Source organism: Polyodon spathula, chromosome 22, assembly GCF_017654505.1.
Source record: "Polyodon spathula isolate WHYD16114869_AA chromosome 22, ASM1765450v1, whole genome shotgun sequence".
Classification (NCBI taxonomy): domain Eukaryota; kingdom Metazoa; phylum Chordata; class Actinopteri; order Acipenseriformes; family Polyodontidae; genus Polyodon; species Polyodon spathula.
Window position 1 is genome coordinate 27,010,808 of NC_054555.1, and position 21,489 is coordinate 27,032,296.

Below are 21,489 nucleotides of genomic sequence, written 5' to 3' on the forward strand. Positions count from 1 at the left end.
GAGTTGAATGTGTTAAACTATACATTTTAGAAACAAATTAGACAGAACGTGTAATATAAGACGCCCGTAATCGTACTTTGAATGAATTTTGATTGAATTATGTTCTCTTAAGAACACGCCTTTAAATATCATTGGTTGTGCCCATATTTTGGAACGAATAATTTTATTACGCATGGGTGTTTTTAGTAATAATTAAAACTTGGCTTTTTTAAAATATATATATATATATATAATTTTGTGAAATGGAAAGTGAATTATACCATCTCATAAGTAAATTAGCAACCTAAGCCTAATCTCGAATTTATTTAGTAAGACAAAACATTTTCATACTAATAAGAACACCCCTTTTTAAGAAAATAGCCCATGCCTGCAACCTGCCACTTCCTTGTTTGAAATAAAAAGTTTATTCGCAAAGTTTAATGCTGCATTTTTTAAAATTTCTTTAACTTCTTAAGGGAGCGGGTTTGGTTATTACGTACATTTTCTTAATTTGGGTTTGTTTCGTTTCGGGTTATTAGTTGATGCTGGTCCTGGGAAGACAGTTTCAAAGAATGTGTTCCTCAGATTTCAAGAGCAAGTTTCCTCTTCATGCCATGGTCTGGGAAAACGACTACAGAAATTTGGAAAAACAGTTAGGGAAGGTATGTTTACTTTGATATTTATTTCACTTGCTAAGTTGTATTTTTTATTGTTTGTGTGTACTGTTTACCTTCCATATTCCGTTATGCACCGTTAACGACACAAACATGCGTGCAGTAAAATACCAGAGTTCACAGAGGCATGCCGCTTTCCATGAATGTTGTTCTTGGTGTGCTAGTCATTCTAAATCAAACGCAAATCGTAACAACTGGTGTGCAGGCTGTTTGTACTCGGACTGCTCGTTTAACCGGAATGATCAACGCACGGCACAGGGAGAAAGTGATTGTATTAAAGTACTTTCATCCCTTACAATCTCTTGAACCAGCATGGTGAATCACGCTTTGAATTTGTTAGGGTTTACTGGCTGTAATGTCGTGACAGAGACCTGAGTATCAAACAGTAATTGATTTTTCTATTATGCCTTCGTGCCGGTAAGATTTTTTACTGGCACTGAGGCAGCAGATTCAGCTGCTGCCAGTAGCTAAATGGAACACATTCTTAATATAAGCTCCCATTTCACCTTCTCTAAAGTTAATAAGATATTAGCATTTCTCTTTCTAAAGCCTCGATGTTAAACTACTGCCACCATTTTTTGGGGGGTGGGGGGGCTTCCCCAATAAGACTGCTGCCAGTAGATTTTATACTGATTCTAATCATTCCGAAAATTTAAAGGGATATTTGATACTACAATAGTCTTCCAAAGTCCACACTGTGCGTTCTGTCATAATAAACTAAATGCATTAAACAATTCTATCCTGTCTGCTTCTTACATGCTAATAACTTTTACAGCTCAAGATAATAGCATGTGTTTGCACTGATAGCTTATATGCGTTTTTTGCTATTTTTTTTTTTGTTTGTTTGTGTTGTCACTATGGGTGGTAGAAACACAAGTGTTGACTTTCAGAAACTATGGGTGTAACTTACTTTTTCTAGGTCAAACTCCCATTTTAAAATCCAGAGAAATCAATTAAAACATCTGTATATGTGCATGCTTAATTCAGCCCGGATCATGCAGCTAATATCGCACAACATCTATTTTATAATGCAATCAGTTCCCCAAATATCCCTTCATTGATCACAATAGAAATAGAGGCGAAATGCCATAACACTAGATCACAGATCAAGTTTCCATTCTTTATTATTTAAAAAGAGCAAAGTTAATCCACCCCAACACCATCCAAGTGTTAAAGTGGTTGCTGCTGTGTCTCCCCATACAGCACGATATAGAGGAGGTTGACCCACGGGGTCGGACGCCCCTGCACCTCGCTGTATCCTTGGGTCATTTGGAGTCAGTCAGGGTCCTTCTGAGACACAGCGCGGAGGTAACCAAAGAGAACGCCAAAGGCTGGACAGGTGAGTGGAACGCAGAGTTTTAACAGGCTTGCTCTCGTAATAGCTTGGTTCAGCAACTAGTTGTGCAACTGCTTACAAATATCCCAGCGATGTCTAATTTGGTTAACTGAAACAAGCTGAGCTTCAATATCTTGTAGGGGCTGTCCCAGCTGTAGAGTGTTTATGCAATAAAACCCAGGGAAGCTGGCATCAAGGGCAAATAGCCAACCTGCAGCATATCACTGTGGTGCTTGGAAGGACATGCTTGTAGTTGATGGAGTTAACTGGTTAATTCAGCTCCAAGCATTCAGTGTTAATCAGGCTTCTGCCACATATAGATACGCACTCTGCACCCCCACCAGTGTTCCTCCCTCTTGCCCATGCCAGCTGCTTGTTTGAGGTAATAAGAAATTGCAAGAGCCCCGTTGTCACTGTGGTTTTGTCATGTTCCCCTTTTACTGATGGATGCAGCAACTGCACTGTTTGTGTGCGCGTCTCATGCATTTCATGAAAGATGGGGGTATTTGTCTCCTAGTCCAGCTCCTAGCAGACAAATCAACACACTTTTGATTTCCTGTCTCAACAATACACAGATTAAAAAGAGCTTTTGGGATGTGAACCATTAAAAAGTTCATGTCACAGAAACACAAAGCCCTCCTTTTCATGTAATTATTAACACACAATAATAAAAGGTTATGTGATAATACAGCTGCCAGTGTTGTCCCTAGACTCTGTGACCACATTTAATTTAGGTTTGCGATTATGTTCAATAATTGCTTCCGCCTGGTAGGGTCAGGGGACGGGAAGGGGGGATGAGTGTTTTAGGTGGTCCCTGTATGCCAGACATAGTGATTAACTGCATTCTCTATGCAGTGCTGCAGGAGGCGGTGAGCACTGGGGACCCAGAGATGGTGCAGCTGGTTCTGCAGAGACGGGACTACCTCAAAGCATCAACCGCCCTTGGAGGGGTGCCAGAACTGTTGTGCAAGATCCGAGAGGTACCTGCGTCTCCTCTCTCTCTCTCTCTCTCTTTCTCTCTCTCTCTCTCTCTGTCTGTCTGTCTGTCTGTCTGCCTCTCTCTCTCTCTCTAGTGGAGCCCCGTTTATGCAATCTACTCGGAAAGTACCTATAATGGTTTTCCTTATTCTGCCACAAATAAATCACAGAAACATATTCTCTTTTCAGTAGTAGTGTTTAGATTTTTTTAAGTTCAGTTCATGTGCTGCTTTTGATTTCAAAGCTTCCTATGTGAAGGTGAATTGCACAGTATAAATGCATAGTGGTGCTCTGCTGTACAGTACTAACTTAGAAGGGGGTGTGTATACAAACAACATCTCAGCATTGCGTTATGATCCATGTTTCCAGGCTTGGTAGAGACTACAGCTGAATGCCCATCCCTTTTTAAAATGAATGGCCACTAATAAGTACTGATGCTGCACCACATGACCTTTTAATTGTGCCTGGGCAGGTTTCTTTGGTTGTCTGCCTGAAAAACATCAGAAATGTTCTTTGATCTCGCCGATGCAGGTAAAAGTAGAGTGCAGAATGCGGCTGTCCAGCTGTGCCAGTAAAAAGTCATCTTTATTGGTTTACAGGCCTAAGACAGTTAGAAGACCCCCCCCCCCCCCCCCAGTCATCTCTCCAGCATACTGACATGATGTTTTTTGTTCTTAGTCTCCAGATTTCTACATGGAAATGAAGTGGGAGTTCACAAGTTGGAGTAAGTAATTCTTCTTACAAGAGTACAACATTCCTCCAGTATTAACAGGTTCCTGCTATTTTAACTGTCCCTCTTCTAGGTCTCCACGATCAGTTAGAAACAGCAGCTCCACATACTCAATTCCCAGCATTCAGAGGGGTGGTGTAGGTGCCGTTCTTGTAAAGACTCTTAGTCCTGGGAAGTATAGGGGAAGCAGTCGTCTGTTAGATTTTTTTATCACGCTGTTGTTTTGCGTTCCTCTCTGCCAGTCCCCCTGGTCTCCCGGGTGTGCCCCAGTGACGTGTGTCGGATCTGGAAGAGGGGCGCTAGCCTGCGGGTGGACGCCACCCTGCTGGCGTTCGAGAACATGAGCTGGATCAGGGGCCGGCGCAGCTACATTTTCAGAGGGGACGGTGGGTACTGTCAGGATGGGAACAAGTTTTCTCCTGTCCTACACCTGAACTACACATTTTGTTGCTGTGCCCCAGATTTTGAGCTTATAATGACTCCTCAAGGCACAGTGTAAACAGTACAACAGTTCTATATACAGATTTATATGTAATCTATCCAAGATCACTTTCCATTTACATTTTTTGTTACCTTTATTTAACTGTTATTTTTTCACAACGCACAGTGCAACCCAGTGGGTAAATGGTGTAAATGCAGCAAATATTTGCAAGGGAAATGCAAAGCTAAACGCTCTCCAGTTTACCTGTGTTTTGAATGATGCTCTTTCTCTCCTCCCTCTCAGATAATTGTGCCGAGCTGATGGAGGTGAATCACGATGAGGAGGTCGTGGACACTGAGCGCTTCGATATCTCCCGGGAGATGGAGGACGTCACACTGGACTCCATGCAGCCCGCCGAGCAGGAAGTGGCCAAGCGTCTGACCACGCCCATCGTTAACACGTACCTGGACACACGGCACATTGCCTTCGAGAGGCAAGCCTCCTCTCCTTCAGAACCGTGCGGGACAAGCTGTCTAGTGGTTAGAGCTGAGGGATAGGGAGGCAGGGGGGCATAGTGGCTAGAGCTGAGGGACTGAGAGCCCTCTGATAAATTCACAGATTGTTCTGTAAACTGCAGCCTTATGTAGAACTAAATAGATTTTCTTAATTCTTTTTTTTAATCTATAGAAATAAGTCAGGGATCTGGGGCTGGAGGAGTGACAAAACAGAGACTATCAATGGTTTTGAAGCCAAGGTAAGCAACTGATTGTACTGGTTAATATGAGTGAGCATTGAACACATACTAATCAAAAGAGGTTTTTACAGCTTGGTTCTTTTAATAGTCTTCTTATTGCTAAAGAGTCATGTCGCTCGTCTGGAAAGTGAAGTGTACTGCTTCCTATGAAGAAGCCATGCTGTGCAATGCAGAAGGACAAGTGGGTCCCTAACTTAGCACTTCATTGACAAATCTTCTACCTCTGCTGTGGAATTTGACATCTCCTTAAGAGTGGCATCTACTATCCCACATTGCTGGACTGGCTCCCCTGTCAGTATCTCAGGGTGCATGCGAAGGATCGCTCACTCCCTTTTATTTTGTAAATGTGCCTCTTGTCACAGGTGTTCACAGTGAACAACGTCAACGTAGTGATTCGGACGAGGACAGAGCACCTCACTGAGGAGGAGAAGGCAAGGATCAAAGGTAAACAGTGACCATTCACAGCATGACAGAACCTGCTTACCTCTCTGTCAAAGGGGTCTATTTTAATCATTTGCACTGTGGTGGTATTTAAATCATCCGCTATTTAATTGAATAGGCTGCATCTTTTTCAAAAGCTCAGGAATACACAAGAGGTGTGCAACTCAATTTTAAATAATAATTTTAAATAATGCTTCCTGTTCAACATATCATTTTTTTTTATTTTTTTTTTTAAATGTATTTTTTATTTTTTTGTATAACTGCACAAATTTTAAAAGGAAAGTGAACGGCAAGTGTACTGTGCCTCTAGCTGTGTTTTTACTAGTTTGACATGGTGTATTTTTCCTTGTTCTATAGACGAGAGGAACCTTCTGGAGTCTCTGCTGGGCACAGTGGAGCAGCACGTTAGCGCACAAGGGGTAAGGCAAGCAAACAGGGCCGCAGGGTCTGCACTGCTGAAGGAAGCATCAGGGAAGACACACTGAAACCCTTTCATGCATTCCTCATATGAAGTAATCAGGCATTTCTGTTCCAGTATGAGGTTCCCATGCAAAAAAGGGTGAAAGACCAAACTGAAAGTAAAACAGCTGCTGTGAAAGTCAAGAAAGTGCCAAGAATTAAGCTGGGGATTTAAAAAATAAATAAATAAAACTAAGTGTTTTTGTTACATGTAAGTTAGCCGGTATATATTATATATATATATATATATATATTATATATATATATATATATAATATATATATATCTAAACCAGGTTACGACCCCTTGCTACCTGCCTATCAGAAGCACCATAGAAAATAAAGAATTTGATAGTAAAGTATATCATATGCTTTTTGTATAAAAATTCATTAAATATTCTGGTTTGTTTTCATCTGCTTGAAAGGACCTCACCATGGAATTCGCAACAGCAACCAACCCCACGGCTATAACCCCTGAGGAATATTTCAACCCCGACTTCGATCTCCAGGACCGAGACATCGGGCGGCCCGTCGAGCTTACCATCAGAACTCAAAAGTAAGACGGACGCATCCAGTTACAATAGGACAGTAGGACTGCATTGTGGGGAGAGAGCCGTGCCATTATGCCACCCAAACCCAGTTGTGTTCATGGGAGCATAACGTACAGAGTATGTCTCCATTCTAGAAATAAGTGAAGAGAGCAGATGGTGAATCAGGGTATCTTCTGGAGTGGAGAGGCCAGCTTATCAACATTGCGCGACAGGGCATGTCCTCTGCATAAACGTATGGGGCAGAAAAGTCAACTTTTCTGAAGTGTGTGTTTCCATAAATCTTCAGTAGTGATCGTGCAGAACGGCTCAGAAATGTGGATGCAAAGTATAGCTTAGTGAAAGCTGCAGTGGCCCACACATGACTCTTGCCTGACTCTCTACATTCTGTACATCTGCAGCTTTAGAAAACGTGCCCTGTTTGCTTACCAGTTTGTATACATTGACTAAAGTAGTTTTACCCGCAGTTACACAACATTTCTCCCTCTTCAATGAATTGTGGCTGCTCAGTAACCTCTGTGGGGCTCTGTCTCTCTGAAGCGCTGTTGTTCTTGCAGGTTCAAAGCCACCCTGTGGATGAGCGAGGAGCACCCCCTGTCTCTGGTGGAGGAGGTGACCCCAATCATTGACCTGATGGCTCGGACCAGCTCTCACTTTGCCCGCTTGAAGGACTTCGTAACCCTGAAATTCCCGCCGGGCTTCCCAGTCAAGATCGGTACAGCCAAGATACTTGCACTGGATGAGGCCATCTCTATAGATGGTCTCCTTGTTTAGAAAAAAAACAGCTACTGTAGTTCTGTAAAGGCTTGTCTACACAGGTTGCATGTAACATTCCTTCCCATGTACACATTCTAATGCTGCAGTCTCATTGATAGCAGTTTGCTGTGACAGCCATTTAAAACTAGTTACACATAATAATAATAATAATAATAATGTGCATGTTGCTGAAAGTTGAGTTGCAGGCTGGTTTGCATCATGTAGACAGGATTTTAGAAAGCAGGAATCTGTTGTCACTCCCGTGTGCTCTCTCTAGAGATCCCGCTCTTCCACGTCCTGAGTGCTCGGATCACGTTTGGGAATGTGAACAAGTGCAGCACCGGAGAGCCGTCTGAATCCACACCATCCCCAACCGGGGCCCAGGAAGAGGGAGACTCTGCAGGTAGGGACAGGCTGTGTTAGGAGTCCCTGTGCACAGCTGACCCTGAGATAGTCTGTACTGTTCTCTTGTGGGACGCTTCACATGGCCGATCCTGTGAATGAAGGTTCAGAGTTCAGAAGCTGATATGAAGTGTGGGTTTATCATGAATTGCCGCACTGCAGTTCAGGTTCTCAGAATTGGACTTGCTCTTGTTTTTTGTCTCCCAGCTCCGGCTAGCGCTGCGTTCCAGGTGTGCCCCACTGTGTTTGAGGTGCCAGCGCGGTACCGTCGGAGGGGGGGCAGCAGGGCCGTGCCCGTCCCAAACCACGATGAGGAGCTGCTGCAGTACGCCATCCAGCAGAGTCTATTGGACTCAAGCAACGCAGCAGCCGGCCAGGTAAGCCTCTGCAGTTACATAGTGAGAAGTGTGTCGTACAAATCAATGAAACCAGCTTGAGCTGTAAAGAGGAATGAGCTGACATTATATAGCTTAGAGCAAGGGAGAATTAACTTGATTCAGAGTCTTTAAAATGCTAAAAGGACTTGACCAAGTTAACCCCAGCTAATACTCTAAGTGCAGCACAGAAACCAGGACACAGAGGCTCCTTCCGAAAGTGGAGACAGCCTTGGGGGCAAAGGGTAGAAGACAGCATTCTGCTGAGGATGTGGAATGAATTACCTAGCCATGTTGATGCTGAACCATTGGGATCCTTTAAGAGATGACTTGACAAGGTTGTGAGTTCAACCAGCTACTGGGAACTGGACGAGCACTGATGGGCCGTGTCACCTCCTCTCTGTTCTACATTTTCTTATGTGCTTACTGATTTTTAACTTCAATGCAACAGTATATACAGACTGTATTAAGTGACCATGGGGTTATGACACTGTAAAGACTCCACTCCTGGTTCCCTAGGAGACCCCCTGGGGTGATACGAATGGGACGCTGTCACAGACGAAGTTCAACAGCCAGTATGAAAGGTAGGAACACCATCAAGTCTTACTGTTGTTCTCCAGTACAGCAGCAGCACTAGTGCAGTGGGATTCCATTGGTTCTGTGTTGTTCATTGTTCCAGGACAGTCCAGGAGAGCCGGCTGACGGACCTGCCAGCACCCAATTCCATGTCGGAGCTGAAACACGCCATGGAGCTGTCGGCACGCGCCCAAGAGGAGGAGGAGAGGATGAGGAAGGAGGAAGAGGAGGAGCTGGAGAGAATCTTGCTGCTCTCACTAACTGAGAAATAGAGAGAGAGCGAAAGGGAAAGAGAGAAATGTTTCCAATCCTAGGCTACCTCCTGACTTCTGCAACAGAGGAGCAGCAGTTTTTATCAGCGTCTTTTTGCCCCCTTAAAAAACGAACACAACTCACAGTTAGCTCCTCGGCGGTAATGCTTCGGAACTTTTTTTAAAATGTTTTTTGAAGAATTTTTTTAGAATCGTAATTTAAAGACATAATAGAAACGTACAATTTTTTTTATCTCTGTTTCTTAGCTAATACTTTTCTATGCAGTCTCTTGGTATTACTACTGTGGAACTATACCCTTTCTTTAAAGAGCAACTTAGAGGAAATGTAGCTCTCAGGTTAGCATTCTAGAACACCAGAGGCAGTGTGACAAAGGACTGGGAAGCAGTTTGACAGAGGGGTTGTAGAGTCACTAAGTGATGAGCGTAAGGATTCATAATTATCCCTCTGTCCTTGATTGTCCAGGAAAACTTTGTACAGTCAGGTATCTCAGGCAAACTCATTTCCAAAAACCTAGATCTATGTTTGGTTAACACAATCATTTCCAAGCTTGCGATACTAGAGAATTAAAGTTTCTGCCACTAGATGGCAGTGCAGTGCTCAGGCATGATAAATAAGGAGAAGTATTTTGAAGTAAAAGCCGGTAGCCTCCATTTCTGCCAAGTGACTGAAGTGAGCAATAACTTGTAAAAGTATTATTATTATTATTAGTAGTAGTAGTAGTAGTAATTAAAAAAAATTCCGATCTGTTCCATTCTCAATCTTAGAGCTGTTCACCCCCCAGTACCCAGTAGAGGGGGACTGGAAGGGCTGAAGGGTCCTAGGGCAGCAGTAAAATCAAGATCAGGACCTCCTGGCTTAACTTTGATATGATTATTGTGTTGCTGCTGTTTTATAATTTAAAGTGTGCATCACGTTTTAACGCTGGCCTTTGGAGAATGGTATATTTGTGTGCTGCACTTCCCCTTTTTAAGGTTGTGGGAATGACACACGAGACAGACACCTGGTAGGCTGTGTCTAAGTGTGCCGCTCCTGCCGGTTTGTGACGTTGAGACGGTCATGTTCACTCCTTGTAAAGCCAATGGCAGTAATAGTGTCCTTGCTTGTTCATGACCTCTTAAACATGTCATTAATACATGTACATCCTGCACACTGCATAACCAAAGTAATTAGTGTAACACCACTCAATATTACAGTGACACATAAAAGCGCTGTCACAGTGCCAGTCTGGTATTCTGAAAATGCATCCTATGTGCATCTGTTTTACTTCTCATGCCAGGAAGCCTGCCCAAGGCTGTGTACTGGTTCACAGAATGCCAACAGGGTGGTGCTTGACCATTCTAATTGTTCGGCTGATTAGAACCGATTCAGGGAATCAGCCTTGAACCAGCCAAAGATGCCATTTTCAGAGGGAAAAACAAACGTGAAAACTGTTACACTTGTGGAGCTGTTGATTTTAACTATGGGCATCCTATAGAGTGAAAACGTCATGCGGTCTGATTTTGACAACAGAGGACGATACCCACTCTTTATTTCTTTAGTGCTTTTTCCTGCTTGATAAACCACACAACCCAGTGAAAACAGCTTTGAACTGGAAATTAGGGTTTAGGGCCAAAAATCAATCTGGTGTGACGCCAACTCCTTCCACAAGCACACACAGACCTGTTAAAGAAAGAGCAGTCAAGTCAACACGGGTGCGAATCTGCTTTTTTATTTTTCAACCCCTTTTATATTTCTCCATTTGTATATGTTTTGGTTTTCAGATGCCAGTTATACCCTCAAAATACCCTTTATTTTCAAAAAGGGAAAAAAAGCACTTTATATTTCATTTTTTCTCTATCATTTTGTACAGTTCTTAGCAGTATGTTCCTTAAAAGCGCATTGTTAAAAAAAAAAAAAAAGCAGATTTTTTTTCTTCTGATATTGTCTTTAAGAGATTCAATGTATTCTATTTTCATATTGTCTGAGTGTGTGATTTATTAACACATAAAAAAAATAAATAAATCTAAAGGTTTGTTTTCTTATTTACATTATGTTCTTGTTCAAATGAACCAGCAGGTGGCAGTGTTTTGTTGCAGCCCTATTTTATACAGTAAAGGCATCGTTTGTAGCGCACATCTTTGTGCAAATAGCCTGTCCCTCTCTTGCTTATACTTTTGTATGCCCCTGGAATTCTTGACTTGTATTGGGGAATATATAAAGGCTGCATCTTCCTGTTGCATGCCACTCTGTCACAATGGGCTCTATAGGGTTTGCACTTCATTGAGGATTATTAAACTGAGTTGTATGGAAACCATACCAATATATTACTGTGAATGTCCATGCAACCCAGTACTGCGTGGGAGCCTTTAGCCCTAATTCCTGTTGTAATTGAGTTCCCTGTGATTAGCAGTCACTGCTCTCCAGAAACGGATCAGAATCGCAGTAATTGTAAACTGGAGGCGTGTGATACAGGGAAATCTGACACTCCCAACTAAATCTTTCCTATGGGAATGTACAGGAGGCTTTTATACTTGCTTCATTCTTCACCCAATTCTACAAATGACATTTTAACATAAAGCTCAATAAATGCACAGTACACCCACTTAGGAAACACATAAGAGGCATCGTAGGGAACATCATATATTATTGTGTTAAATGGGGTGGCCACACCATGTTGATTATCTAGATTTTGACCCTCAGCTCCAGGAACGTCACACCCGAACGAAACAGAGAGACGACCAATGAACAATTATGCTGATGATGCCTGATACATCCTGTATAATGCATATTATAAGCACAGACTGCATTGTAATTGATAATCTGCTAGTGCAGGCAAGTACAGAGGGTGTCTCCATCTGCTATTAAAAATAAATAAAAATGATCCTGGTAGATTGATCTTTAATTTTAATGGCATTTTAACCAGAGTTGATCAGTAGAAACCCACTGGGGTGTCCGTCTAAACAGCTCGCTAGGACATGACTAGGTTAGTTACTGTGCTTGGTTAGAAAATTAGGCATGCTAACAAATATATAGTCATGTTAACAGATACAGCTTTACAGTATTTTCCTTTTAAAAAGAAGAAAAGGAAGAATTTTTACTTCCGGTATAGAAATAATTTGACATTTCTATATTAAAGGCAATGGCATTTGCACAGGACGTTTTTTTAAATTTATTTATTGTACCTTTAATTTTACATCTGTAGCCCCACATACAGACAGACAGGTTCCAATTCCCAGGGACATTTAAATGACATTTGTTAGTATGTTTGAAGCCTAAAGCTCTGTGTCGAAATGTTTGAAGTGTGTTTGTAGCAGAACGGTAGCCCTCTCAAACTTCGTTCTTCTTTTTTACTTTAAAAGGTCTTTGAGGTGAATACTTCAGTTTTTCAGTTACAAACTTATTTTAATATCGCAACACTAAAAACATGCTTTGTGTTAAACCAGATCAGGCAAACTGAACAAGCTAGCATTGAGGATGCTGCCTGTGCCTGGAATAGCCTTATGAACTTTTTAAAATTTGTAATTATTTTACATTTTTATGTATTGATTTTATGATTGTATATACAGGAGGATTTGTGAATAATACACAAGAGTAAAAATGATTACAGAAAATATCTTTTCAGATTCAGAAGTAGACAGGCATGACAGAAATACAACGTGTTTGAACGTATGGACTTAATGACATATTTTCACTGATGCATGCACCCTGAAACTAGTCTATAAAATACAATCTCATCTTGTGCCACTTTTAAACTAGGGCTGTGCCATCTCTGTCTGCAGTGCACAATCCAATGTGCACAACTAAAGACACCTGTAGGTAAGATGCTTTTTGTATCGCTGCTATTTATAAATGAATTCATCAAACCTCCAATATCTCCCAGACAGGATAGAGGCAGTATGATTTCCAATCTTCTAGTGTACCACTCAATTTGGCTATTTCTTTTTTTTTTTTAACTAAAAATGTTTAATTGGGATATTTTTACTCCAATTAGTAAATTATCTGAAATTAGAAGAACAAATTATTTAAATAAACCACTTATTTTGTAATTAGAGTTGTTTTTTTAAACAACAGTGCTAAATGTATAAAACAAACAAACAAACAAAAAATCTGAATGCAGTTCTGCAAAGCTGCCAGAGAAGCGATCTAGGAGTGGATTATTTTGGGAAGCCTTGAGTGCTGGAACAAAAACAGCATGCTTGTTTCTATAGCTTAAAATCCATACTCACTTCAAACCAAGACATTCGCCAAGCCTCTTCTAAACAGTGGGAAACAATCTGAATATACGTTTGGAAAAGTACTTCAGATTGTTCAATTGACAGCTAAGGTAGAGAGTGCCAGCCAAGCACTCTGTTTCCATGGCTCTGGATTAAGGGGATGGCTTTAGCCTTTTCTTTCCTGATATTATTAGTGAATTTAGCGCCAGTGAAAGGTGATTAATTGACAGAGCTAATGAGCGATATATAGACAACTATCTTTCAAAAAGCAGACACGGCAAAGCTTGCCACAAAACCTGGCTTCCTCAAGCCGCAAACATACATGTATTCAGACACGATGCTGGCTGTAGAAACTGCACAGCTGCACGGTAGAACACACACAAACACCTGGGACATGTGATCTGGACATGCTCCAGTAGACAGATACCTCTCCTTGGAAGACACTTTGGTTTCTTTAAGAATCTGCTTCTGTCGGATTTATTAAAAACCAATTTGCTCATCCATTGGCAGAAGTTGCTGCTAACGGGTGTCTGGTTTCTAAACAATGGCTTTGATTTTTTATTTCATTTTTTTGATTGTCTTTTTAAAGGCCTGAGTTTTCTTATGGCTTCCAGCATTCCGGAGACCTGAAAACGTGTTTCAAGTGTTGGGTATTCATTGGGTGGCTTGAGATTTTTGGTAGCTCTTTGGGAGCAGTGCTGGGTAAGGGTGAATAATTAAACACACACACACAAACATCCTCTGAAGGTTAAATTGTTTTATGTCAAGAAGCCAGGAGAACCGCAATTCAAGCTTTGTATTTATTACAGTACAGCTCATAACAGAAAGAAAAAATGTAATGTTAAAATAAATAACAGAAATTTATAACCGTTTGGGAATGCAAGACGGTTAATATATTTGTCACACTTAAAAAAATAAAAGGTTAAAAAAGTTTTACAAAATAAACCTAGAAGAAAATATTTATATATATAAATTAAAACTTAAGAAAGTGCCGTTCAAATGAAACCAAACAGATTTATAGCGAGCTTTTAACCAATAGTACATAACTAATAAATAATGACACTACAATACTCTGTCCAGCACTTTCCAAAAACAGCATCTTCATAAGGACAATGCTGCCCATATCAACTAGTGCATATGTCACCATTAAAAAAATAAAAAATATTATTTGTAGTTTAGTGTCAACACAAATGCTACCAAGCAGGGTCTAGTTTTTACATAAAAAAACATACGATGGTCCTCGAGGATCCTGATCCATCAGGCTTTCTTCAAACCAGGCACTCAAAAAGTAGTCTCTGCAAAGAAACCATTCCGATCTACCCCCAGAGCACCTGAAATCACTTTACAGTTTCAAACATCTGTCAATAGGTGTTGTGTGAGCATGCTGCCTTTTGCTTGATGTGGGAAACTTTCAAGACAAACTGGGGCTGCAATAGTGAGTTTACACAACAAAACATTTCAGCATCAGCCATTTATGACCCGCGATGGCGTGGTGATCCTAGAATCTTTTTTCTTCATTTTGGTGACATCATCTGATGAGTTTCAAGATCAGCAGCTAACTAAGGTTCGCTCTGTTGCTGTTATCTACTGTTAAGACAGACATTGCTCTTGTGCACAGCTGTAGTTCAGCCAAGATCCATCAATGCAGGGTTCAGACTGACTCCACGGTGGTGCTGTGTTTGTGATCCATGCAGTATCTTCTCTCTTTCTTAATGCCTGTCTGGAAGCTTTAGCTACAGAACAACTGGAGCAGTTCACACGGCTTCACTAACCTGCTTGGTTCTGCACACTCTGACATATCCCTGCAGCGGCCAGTGCAGGGTGAGATCAGTTTATCTAAGGGATATTTCTCAAGTTTATTTCTCTTGGCTGCAGCCCAGTGGAATGTACCCATGTGTGCTCTCAATAAAAGACATGATTAAGACATCAATTAGAAAATCCATTAGGGCATATCTAACATATTGTTTGACTTTTCAAACTCCTAAACCCCCCACCCCCCCCACCCCAAATATATATATATATATATATATATATATATATATATATATATATATATATATATAAATTATGATGATGCCTATGAACTTTTAACCAATGTACAGAAATCATAAACTGTTCCTGACAGAGCATGATTTAATACCATGCTTTCACTGGTTCTACTGCATTTAAAACAGTAAGTCTGTATAATGCAGGTAGTTAATTATGCTGAAAGAATAACTGCTCACATGAACAAACTTTTTACCTGTGATTTCAATTACCTTCAATTAAGCTGGACAGAGATAGTGGACGATTACTGTACACCTGTCGCAAAATACCGTCATACAGATGAAACAAATAAACTCTATGAAGAAACATTTGGAATCTATCTTGATAAGGAATATTTTACACAAGGTTCCCTTCTTACTTAAAATCTTGTTTTGGCATTCCAGTTTGTCTCAAAAAAAACCAAAACGAAACAAAAAGAAAAATGCATCTAACACTTACGATTCAGACACCATGAGGCGATGTTAACATCCAAAACCAAATTCAGCAGTGCCTTTCAGAAGTCCAGTGATATGACACAGACAAATCTCACATGATTAACACACAGCGGGGGGTGAACATGCTGGCAGGCTCTGCAGTTAGTGAGGAGTGGGTTTGTGTGGCTGGTGTGACTTGGCCGGGGTGGAAGAGAATGGCTCTGGTGTGTGTTTGTGAGTATTGAGTTAGCTTGCTGTCCTGGGGATCGAGCTAGTGAGGCTGGAGTGAGTTAGTGGGGGTTCAGCAGGCGTGGAACCAGGGGATTCAGACCCTCTGTGGTGTGGCTGTCGTGGCATTTCTGTGCCACTCTGCTCTGTTGGTTATCGCCGGCGGAGAGGTCTGTAAACACAGACTGCCATTACGATCATGACCACCAACAGCACACTGAGCACGCCGATCAGCAGAGCTGCAGGGAGGAGACACACAGAGAGAGAGAGAGAGAGAGTTAGGAAACAATCCACAGCCTTCAACTGCAGCACTGTACATACAAAAAAATAAATTCAGATAAAAGGAAGACTGCTTCAGGTGACCACAGCACAGCTGCTAGCAACCACACTGTCCACATACAGCACCCATTTCCTGACTCAGAATTATCTTGCAGCTCTGCTCCAGGTCTGTTGATGCAGTTGTGTGGCTGCTCAGATATAGCAGCCAAATTACTAATGAATAATGATCACCTGTCACCCCAAATCAAAACAGCGCCAGCGCATCGGTTTTTGGTGCTTTGATGGCACTGCTGCAACGAGATCTGTTTCCTAATACTTGTGCTTCTCTTGCAGTTACATTGTGTTTGATTTTTATTTGCTCTCTGATTAACAAGAGAAGACTGGCATTTTAATGAATCGATGAGGAATATTTATACTTGGCCTCATCGCTGGAAGTGAGATAGTCAATAGTTTGTGGATAAATTTCAGCGCGATTTTAGCAAAGCTAATTATGCTGTTGAATACTAATCTTTACATGCACTCAATTTGAAGGCAGATTCGGAACTATCAAACAATATTTTCCTTTTGATGTCTGTTTTAAACATTGGATTATCTGACCTACTCATTCACATGCATGACATTCCAATTGCTTTTATATTTTAAATACACTTTCACAAAACAGTTAGCATTTTAATCTTGGTTAGTCCACTTTTGCCACTGATAATCAAAAATATTTTTCGCTTTGTATTAATCTAATGACGTGGGGCGGACGGACGACGACAGAAAATGTACACGTGTGTCTTTCCTTCAGTTTCAGTCTAACCGCGATACATCTCCATGTGTTAACTAGATTTCCTGGCCATTGTCGCCGAAATGCTCAATTCAACCCCCGGATAAAGCAAGGGGCCTAGTTCTTGATTCCCCCTTTCCTGAACAATTTTACAAATCTCTTACCCAGATTCTGGTGCTGCCAAACCGCAAACGGGCGTTCACTAACCCGGGATTCTCCATTCTGACAGTTCGTTAAAGGAATAAAAGACAGTAAAAAGAAAAGAAACCGAGAAAGTCCCGAATGCATAGCTGTAAACATTAGCGTTATGAAGGTGTGACGATGAAGGGGAGCTCGGTGGCTTTTGGGTCCTAAAGCCCTACATATATCTTTCGATTCGAAGTTTGTTATTATCGGCACATAAAATCACAATAATAAACCAAAACCTAGGCAAAGAACCAATTTTAAGAGCTATTGATGATAATAAGGATGTTTGCCCCTGCCTTAATCAAAACAATTGACCGGGTCGGGTTATTATCGCACTAGATGCGGCTGCGTCATTTTGGATTGTAAGCTTACCATTTCATTGTTTAATTTATCACTAAAATATAATTTTGCGCTTCTGTGAACTGTACTTTATCATGTAACGCATTGCGGTTAATGGTTCCGTTTGTGTTCATTTCCTGAATGTAACCCGCATTTGAAAGCTGCTTGCCAGGCACAATGTCAGTGTGTGCGTCAAACAGGTACGTTCTCCTTGCAGCAAAGGAAGGTGTATACAATACGTACTATCTGAGCTCTGTTTTACATGGGAGCTGAAAACCTACCACCCAAAGACAAAACACACACACTGAAAAGTGCTTAAAATATATGAACGATTATTGATTTCACACACGATCCTATCACTACTGTGAAGCAGGGCTGACATGGCCTCAACCTCCCCGCCCCCACGTCCTGTCATCCAGTCAGTCTGACTTGGCAGGGGATTGAAGAGGCCAATAGCAAGATTTTAAAAAAGGGACAAAAACATGCTTACAAAAACCCTGATCCATTTTTAGATAGTTATTATTATTTTTGTTTTGGATTAGAATACAAAATACAAATCAAGCAGAAATAAAATATCTAAAACCTGCAGGAAACCTCAAACCATTTTAATTTTAAGATAGAATTTCTGTTTATTGAACCTCGGGGGTCTATGTTTATGAGTTGAGATTTAAAAAAAAAGTTTCAAGCGTTCCTTTAATTTCCAGTTAATCTCTCTCAAAAACACACCGAAGAGATACTAGACACTTGCTCCTCTGTGGTGATGATCACAGTGCTGCTGAAATCCCAGGGAAATGCACCTCTTTATTGCAAATGCCCATTACTGAGATAAACCAGTGAAATTAATCCACTAATATTAAAGTGGTTTAGATACAAGAATGATGACTTTGATTCAGAGATTCTGCACCTTTAAGGCATTCCCTGTGTAAACATTTCTGATAAGAACTAGGCTGTCACTTTTGTGTATCATCTATAACTGGATATGAGCTTTCTCCTGCAAGCAGAGCAAAGCAAAGGCTCCCTGTGTGTCTATAAACAGCTGTCTGTGTGGGGATTTACAGAGTGGTTCTAACCCACATTCTTTTAAAGTTCTGCAACTTGCACAGCATCACTCGTCAAGCATGCTAGTGTGCCTTGCCTTCTTCTCACACCTGCACCTGAAACAGCACCAGCCTGGAGTAGAGACGAGAGAAGAACCGTTCGTCCGCTCAAACCAGAAGAGCAACACCTAAACACAATCTGCCTAGGCTTCACTCCCAGGAGACAGCGCAGTGACCCTGACAAACAGCGGTGGGCCTGAATGCTGCTGAAAGCCGCTAGCAAGCACTTGGTGTTTAGTCTCGAGCGCAAACAAGAGAATATTAAACAAGCAAGGCATTACATTACATACCGGGACAAAATAACAATACGCAAAACTATAGCCGAGATGTTGGTGCCAAACTGACATTTAAGATCTAGAATCTTGTTAAAGAAGAAAACACAAAAATAAAACATAAACCTTTTTATTCCAATGCTCCCCTCCTAATGGAATCAGTTACAATCAGATATGCATAGCGGGCAAGTTCCCACAGAAGTACTCGTATAGTCTTGATATATTTATAGCATGCTGTGTACTCGCTTGTGACCCTAACTGCCTATAGAGCCCTTCCTTTTTCCATTAGGAAGGTGCTTGATTAAACAGGGCTGCAGGGTCACTTCTCAGGACACACATACATTAAAAGAAAAATTAATTAGAAAAACGACGTTTGAAATCCCTCATCACATTAGACGACATTTGTTTTCACATGTCGCTAATCTTTCTCTCTGGTCTGTGCTTCAGAAGCTCTGTGCTGCAGGATAAAGGGCAGCTACCCTAGCAACAGAACAGGAGGTGTGTGGCTAGCTAGTGAATGAACTTGGGGGCCATCACATATCTTTGTCTCTGACAGTTTCCACAGGCATCAATCAAAGGATGTCCTGTCTAGTAGAGTGGAGTGGTGTTACAGTTAACCCCTGACCTTCTCAAGATGTTTGACACAGTGAACCACTGAAAGAGCTGTTTGTGTTTACACAGGGTGATTACAGAGTGCTCACTTCAACAGCATGGATCAATAAAGCCATGTGCAAGCTCTTGTTTTAACAAAGAAAAGTGCTTTAGATGATCAGCCTGCAATCGATTCTTGGCTCTTACTGATTTAGCCACTTCCTTGCTAGGTAAGTCAAGAACAAATAATACTTAACATCTCACTCAATGAATTCAAGGAGAAAAGGTGCCCGTTCAAAATATGTTTTTATTATCAACAGGTATTGTAACTGGCAGTGCTTGGGTAGGTCTTTGTTGGATTGATTATATTGCAAGGGTGTTTGGATCTATTGAAGTGTATTGTTCCTGAAGCATACCTGTTTGTGAGAACAGACAGGACTCAAACCAGCTCTCTACTGGAAGAGAAAAGCAGGACACGCCTTTGTCAACCCTTATGACTCCCAAGAGATTACAGTCAGTGCGCAACACATTGGAGAGTAATAGACATTCATCTCAATGTTTATATAAAACTCCTTTTATCTTAGAAAAACACAAAGCTTCACTTTTTTTTTTCTTTTAATATATAGCCGCGGTTTATCTCAACAGACCCTGAGGTCTGGAGCTCTAAACATTCCCAAGGGGCAAACCGCCAAAGCATTAGCGCAGATAACATGCTCCACAAATGGCCTCTGCACCTGTAAACTTCATCTGAACTTTTACATTTATATATAATCTGTCATGCAAAACTAGCAACCTCGTTTATGGTATATTTTGCCAAAAATAAAATATGTAACAGAGACAGGTACAGCAATGCTGTAAAAGAACATACAAAATAAAACAAACTACATGAACCAATAGGTCAAGCAAAATGAGATACAATATAGAAGAATAGAGGAAAAGAAATGGATAATTCGACTCAATACTGTGATGCCTGAAGGGTTAAATAAAAAAGGAATGGCAGAGCCTTACATCATTAACTAGCTAGTAAATTATATCAACAGCACATGAATAGATTTAAATAGAAATAAATGAGGGTAGTTACCATGGCATCAAAAGCCCTTCACTGTTTGTTTTCAAACATATTTTCCCTTCACATACTGAAATGTTAGGAAGTTGTCTCTTTTGAGCAAAAACTATATATATATATATATATATATATATATATATATATATATATATATATATATATATATATAAATATGTCAGTCTGCAGTCTATAAAAAAAATCCACTGCACTCTTTGGCCACTAGGGGCGCCGTGCTGAGCCTGCAATATAAGAAGGGGTGCTATCGTGGTTTTAGCGTTCTTTGTCCTGCTGTTTTTCTGTTGTAACCCATTGAATTAAAAAGGCTTTGATCTCCACCTACAGTGCTACATGAATGCAGGGCAATATTATTCAACCTGCTTTGTCTTCACTGGTATATGAGACAAGCGAGCCCCTTTTGCATCAGCCAGTAATTGTGGGCAGCTCTTTAATAAAACATTTCATTAAAACATTTCAGGTTTGAAGCAAACAGACCTTTGTGTTGCGAGCTGCAGAATGCTACAGGAGGGTGCAGGCACATGCAAATCAACATATTAATTAGAAACTGCTCTTGTTCAGCGGACTGACCCACGTTTCACAGAGATGGGTGTCTTTTACAGAAAGGACATATAAAGCTATCATTTGAAAAGGCAAGTGATACAATCACAAATGCTGTCTGCATCAAGATAGGGTTTTAATCGTTGGGAGCATTCAGGGTTGTACTGGCCATGAAATGGTGTTAGTCAATTAAGTCTTATACTAGCCAAACTAACAAGAAATCATAAGCTTAAACTCGGTTTTGTTCAGTGTTGAGAACGACTTCTATGTGAAACATTTGCCATTGAATTTAAGTTATTTCCAAATCCGACAAGGAATTGAAATAAAAAAAGCTTCATACCGCAAAAGTATATTCCCAACGCAGACATGATCCCCATTCTCCAGTGTATTCCCGGGGTGCTACCTTCAGTGCCATTCGAAGGCTTATAGGAAGGACGATTCCTATAGTTTTACTCCTTAAGTGCTATTTGAGGACACTTATTTTTTTGGAGCATTTTTAATTGGCATCTACCTGTTATTTTATACTTTCTTTAGCTATATTGTTATGATAACTAATTGTGTTAACTGCAAAAAATGAAGTCTAAATGTAATCTATCAAATTACATAAATACAGCTTGTGTTCTGATTTTTTCAAAGAAAACTGTATTTGGTGCTCAATGGGTTAAAGGCATGAGTCAGAACTCTTAGTCGTGTTCCGTTTGATATTCTTCTTATACCAAGAGCGTAATCTGATTGTTCACCTTAATCAAATAACT

General features: G+C 40.7%; 1 protein-coding gene and 1 long non-coding RNA gene across 2 annotated transcripts; one reads left to right on the plus strand and one right to left on the minus strand.

The window, feature by feature from the left end:
* Nucleotides 1-258: 258 nt before the first annotated feature.
* On the plus strand, nucleotides 259-10,650 carry LOC121297590 (ankyrin repeat domain-containing protein 13A-like). The gene is made up of 15 exons (XM_041224002.1): nucleotides 259-641; nucleotides 1,857-1,992; nucleotides 2,845-2,969; nucleotides 3,646-3,691; nucleotides 3,940-4,083; nucleotides 4,422-4,611; nucleotides 4,806-4,872; nucleotides 5,235-5,316; nucleotides 5,671-5,732; nucleotides 6,197-6,327; nucleotides 6,877-7,034; nucleotides 7,353-7,478; nucleotides 7,685-7,854; nucleotides 8,371-8,435; nucleotides 8,531-10,650. The coding sequence occupies exons 1-15, from the start codon at nucleotides 522-524 to the stop codon at nucleotides 8,697-8,699; spliced, it is 1,791 nt and encodes a 596-aa protein (XP_041079936.1). The 5' UTR covers nucleotides 259-521; the 3' UTR covers nucleotides 8,700-10,650.
* A 2,985-nt stretch (nucleotides 10,651-13,635) lies between these two features.
* Nucleotides 13,636-15,734, minus strand: LOC121296826. Its single transcript, XR_005947098.1, has 2 exons — nucleotides 15,378-15,734; nucleotides 13,636-14,794 (listed from the first exon to the last, which is right to left on the minus strand). It is a non-coding gene; the product is annotated as an uncharacterized LOC121296826 (long non-coding RNA).
* Between the last annotated feature and the right edge of the window lie 5,755 nt (nucleotides 15,735-21,489).

Excerpts from the sequence above, each read along its gene's own strand:
- LOC121297590 (XM_041224002.1), top strand. The coding sequence starts at position 522 with ATGCTGGTCCTGGGAAGACAGTTTCAAAGAATGTGTTCCTCAGATTTC. Across the intron at positions 5,733-6,196 it reads AGCACGTTAGCGCACAAGGG|GACCTCACCATGGAATTCGC; the intron begins GTAAGGCAAGCA and ends TCTGCTTGAAAG. Across the intron at positions 8,436-8,530 it reads TTCAACAGCCAGTATGAAAG|GACAGTCCAGGAGAGCCGGC; the intron begins GTAGGAACACCA and ends TCATTGTTCCAG.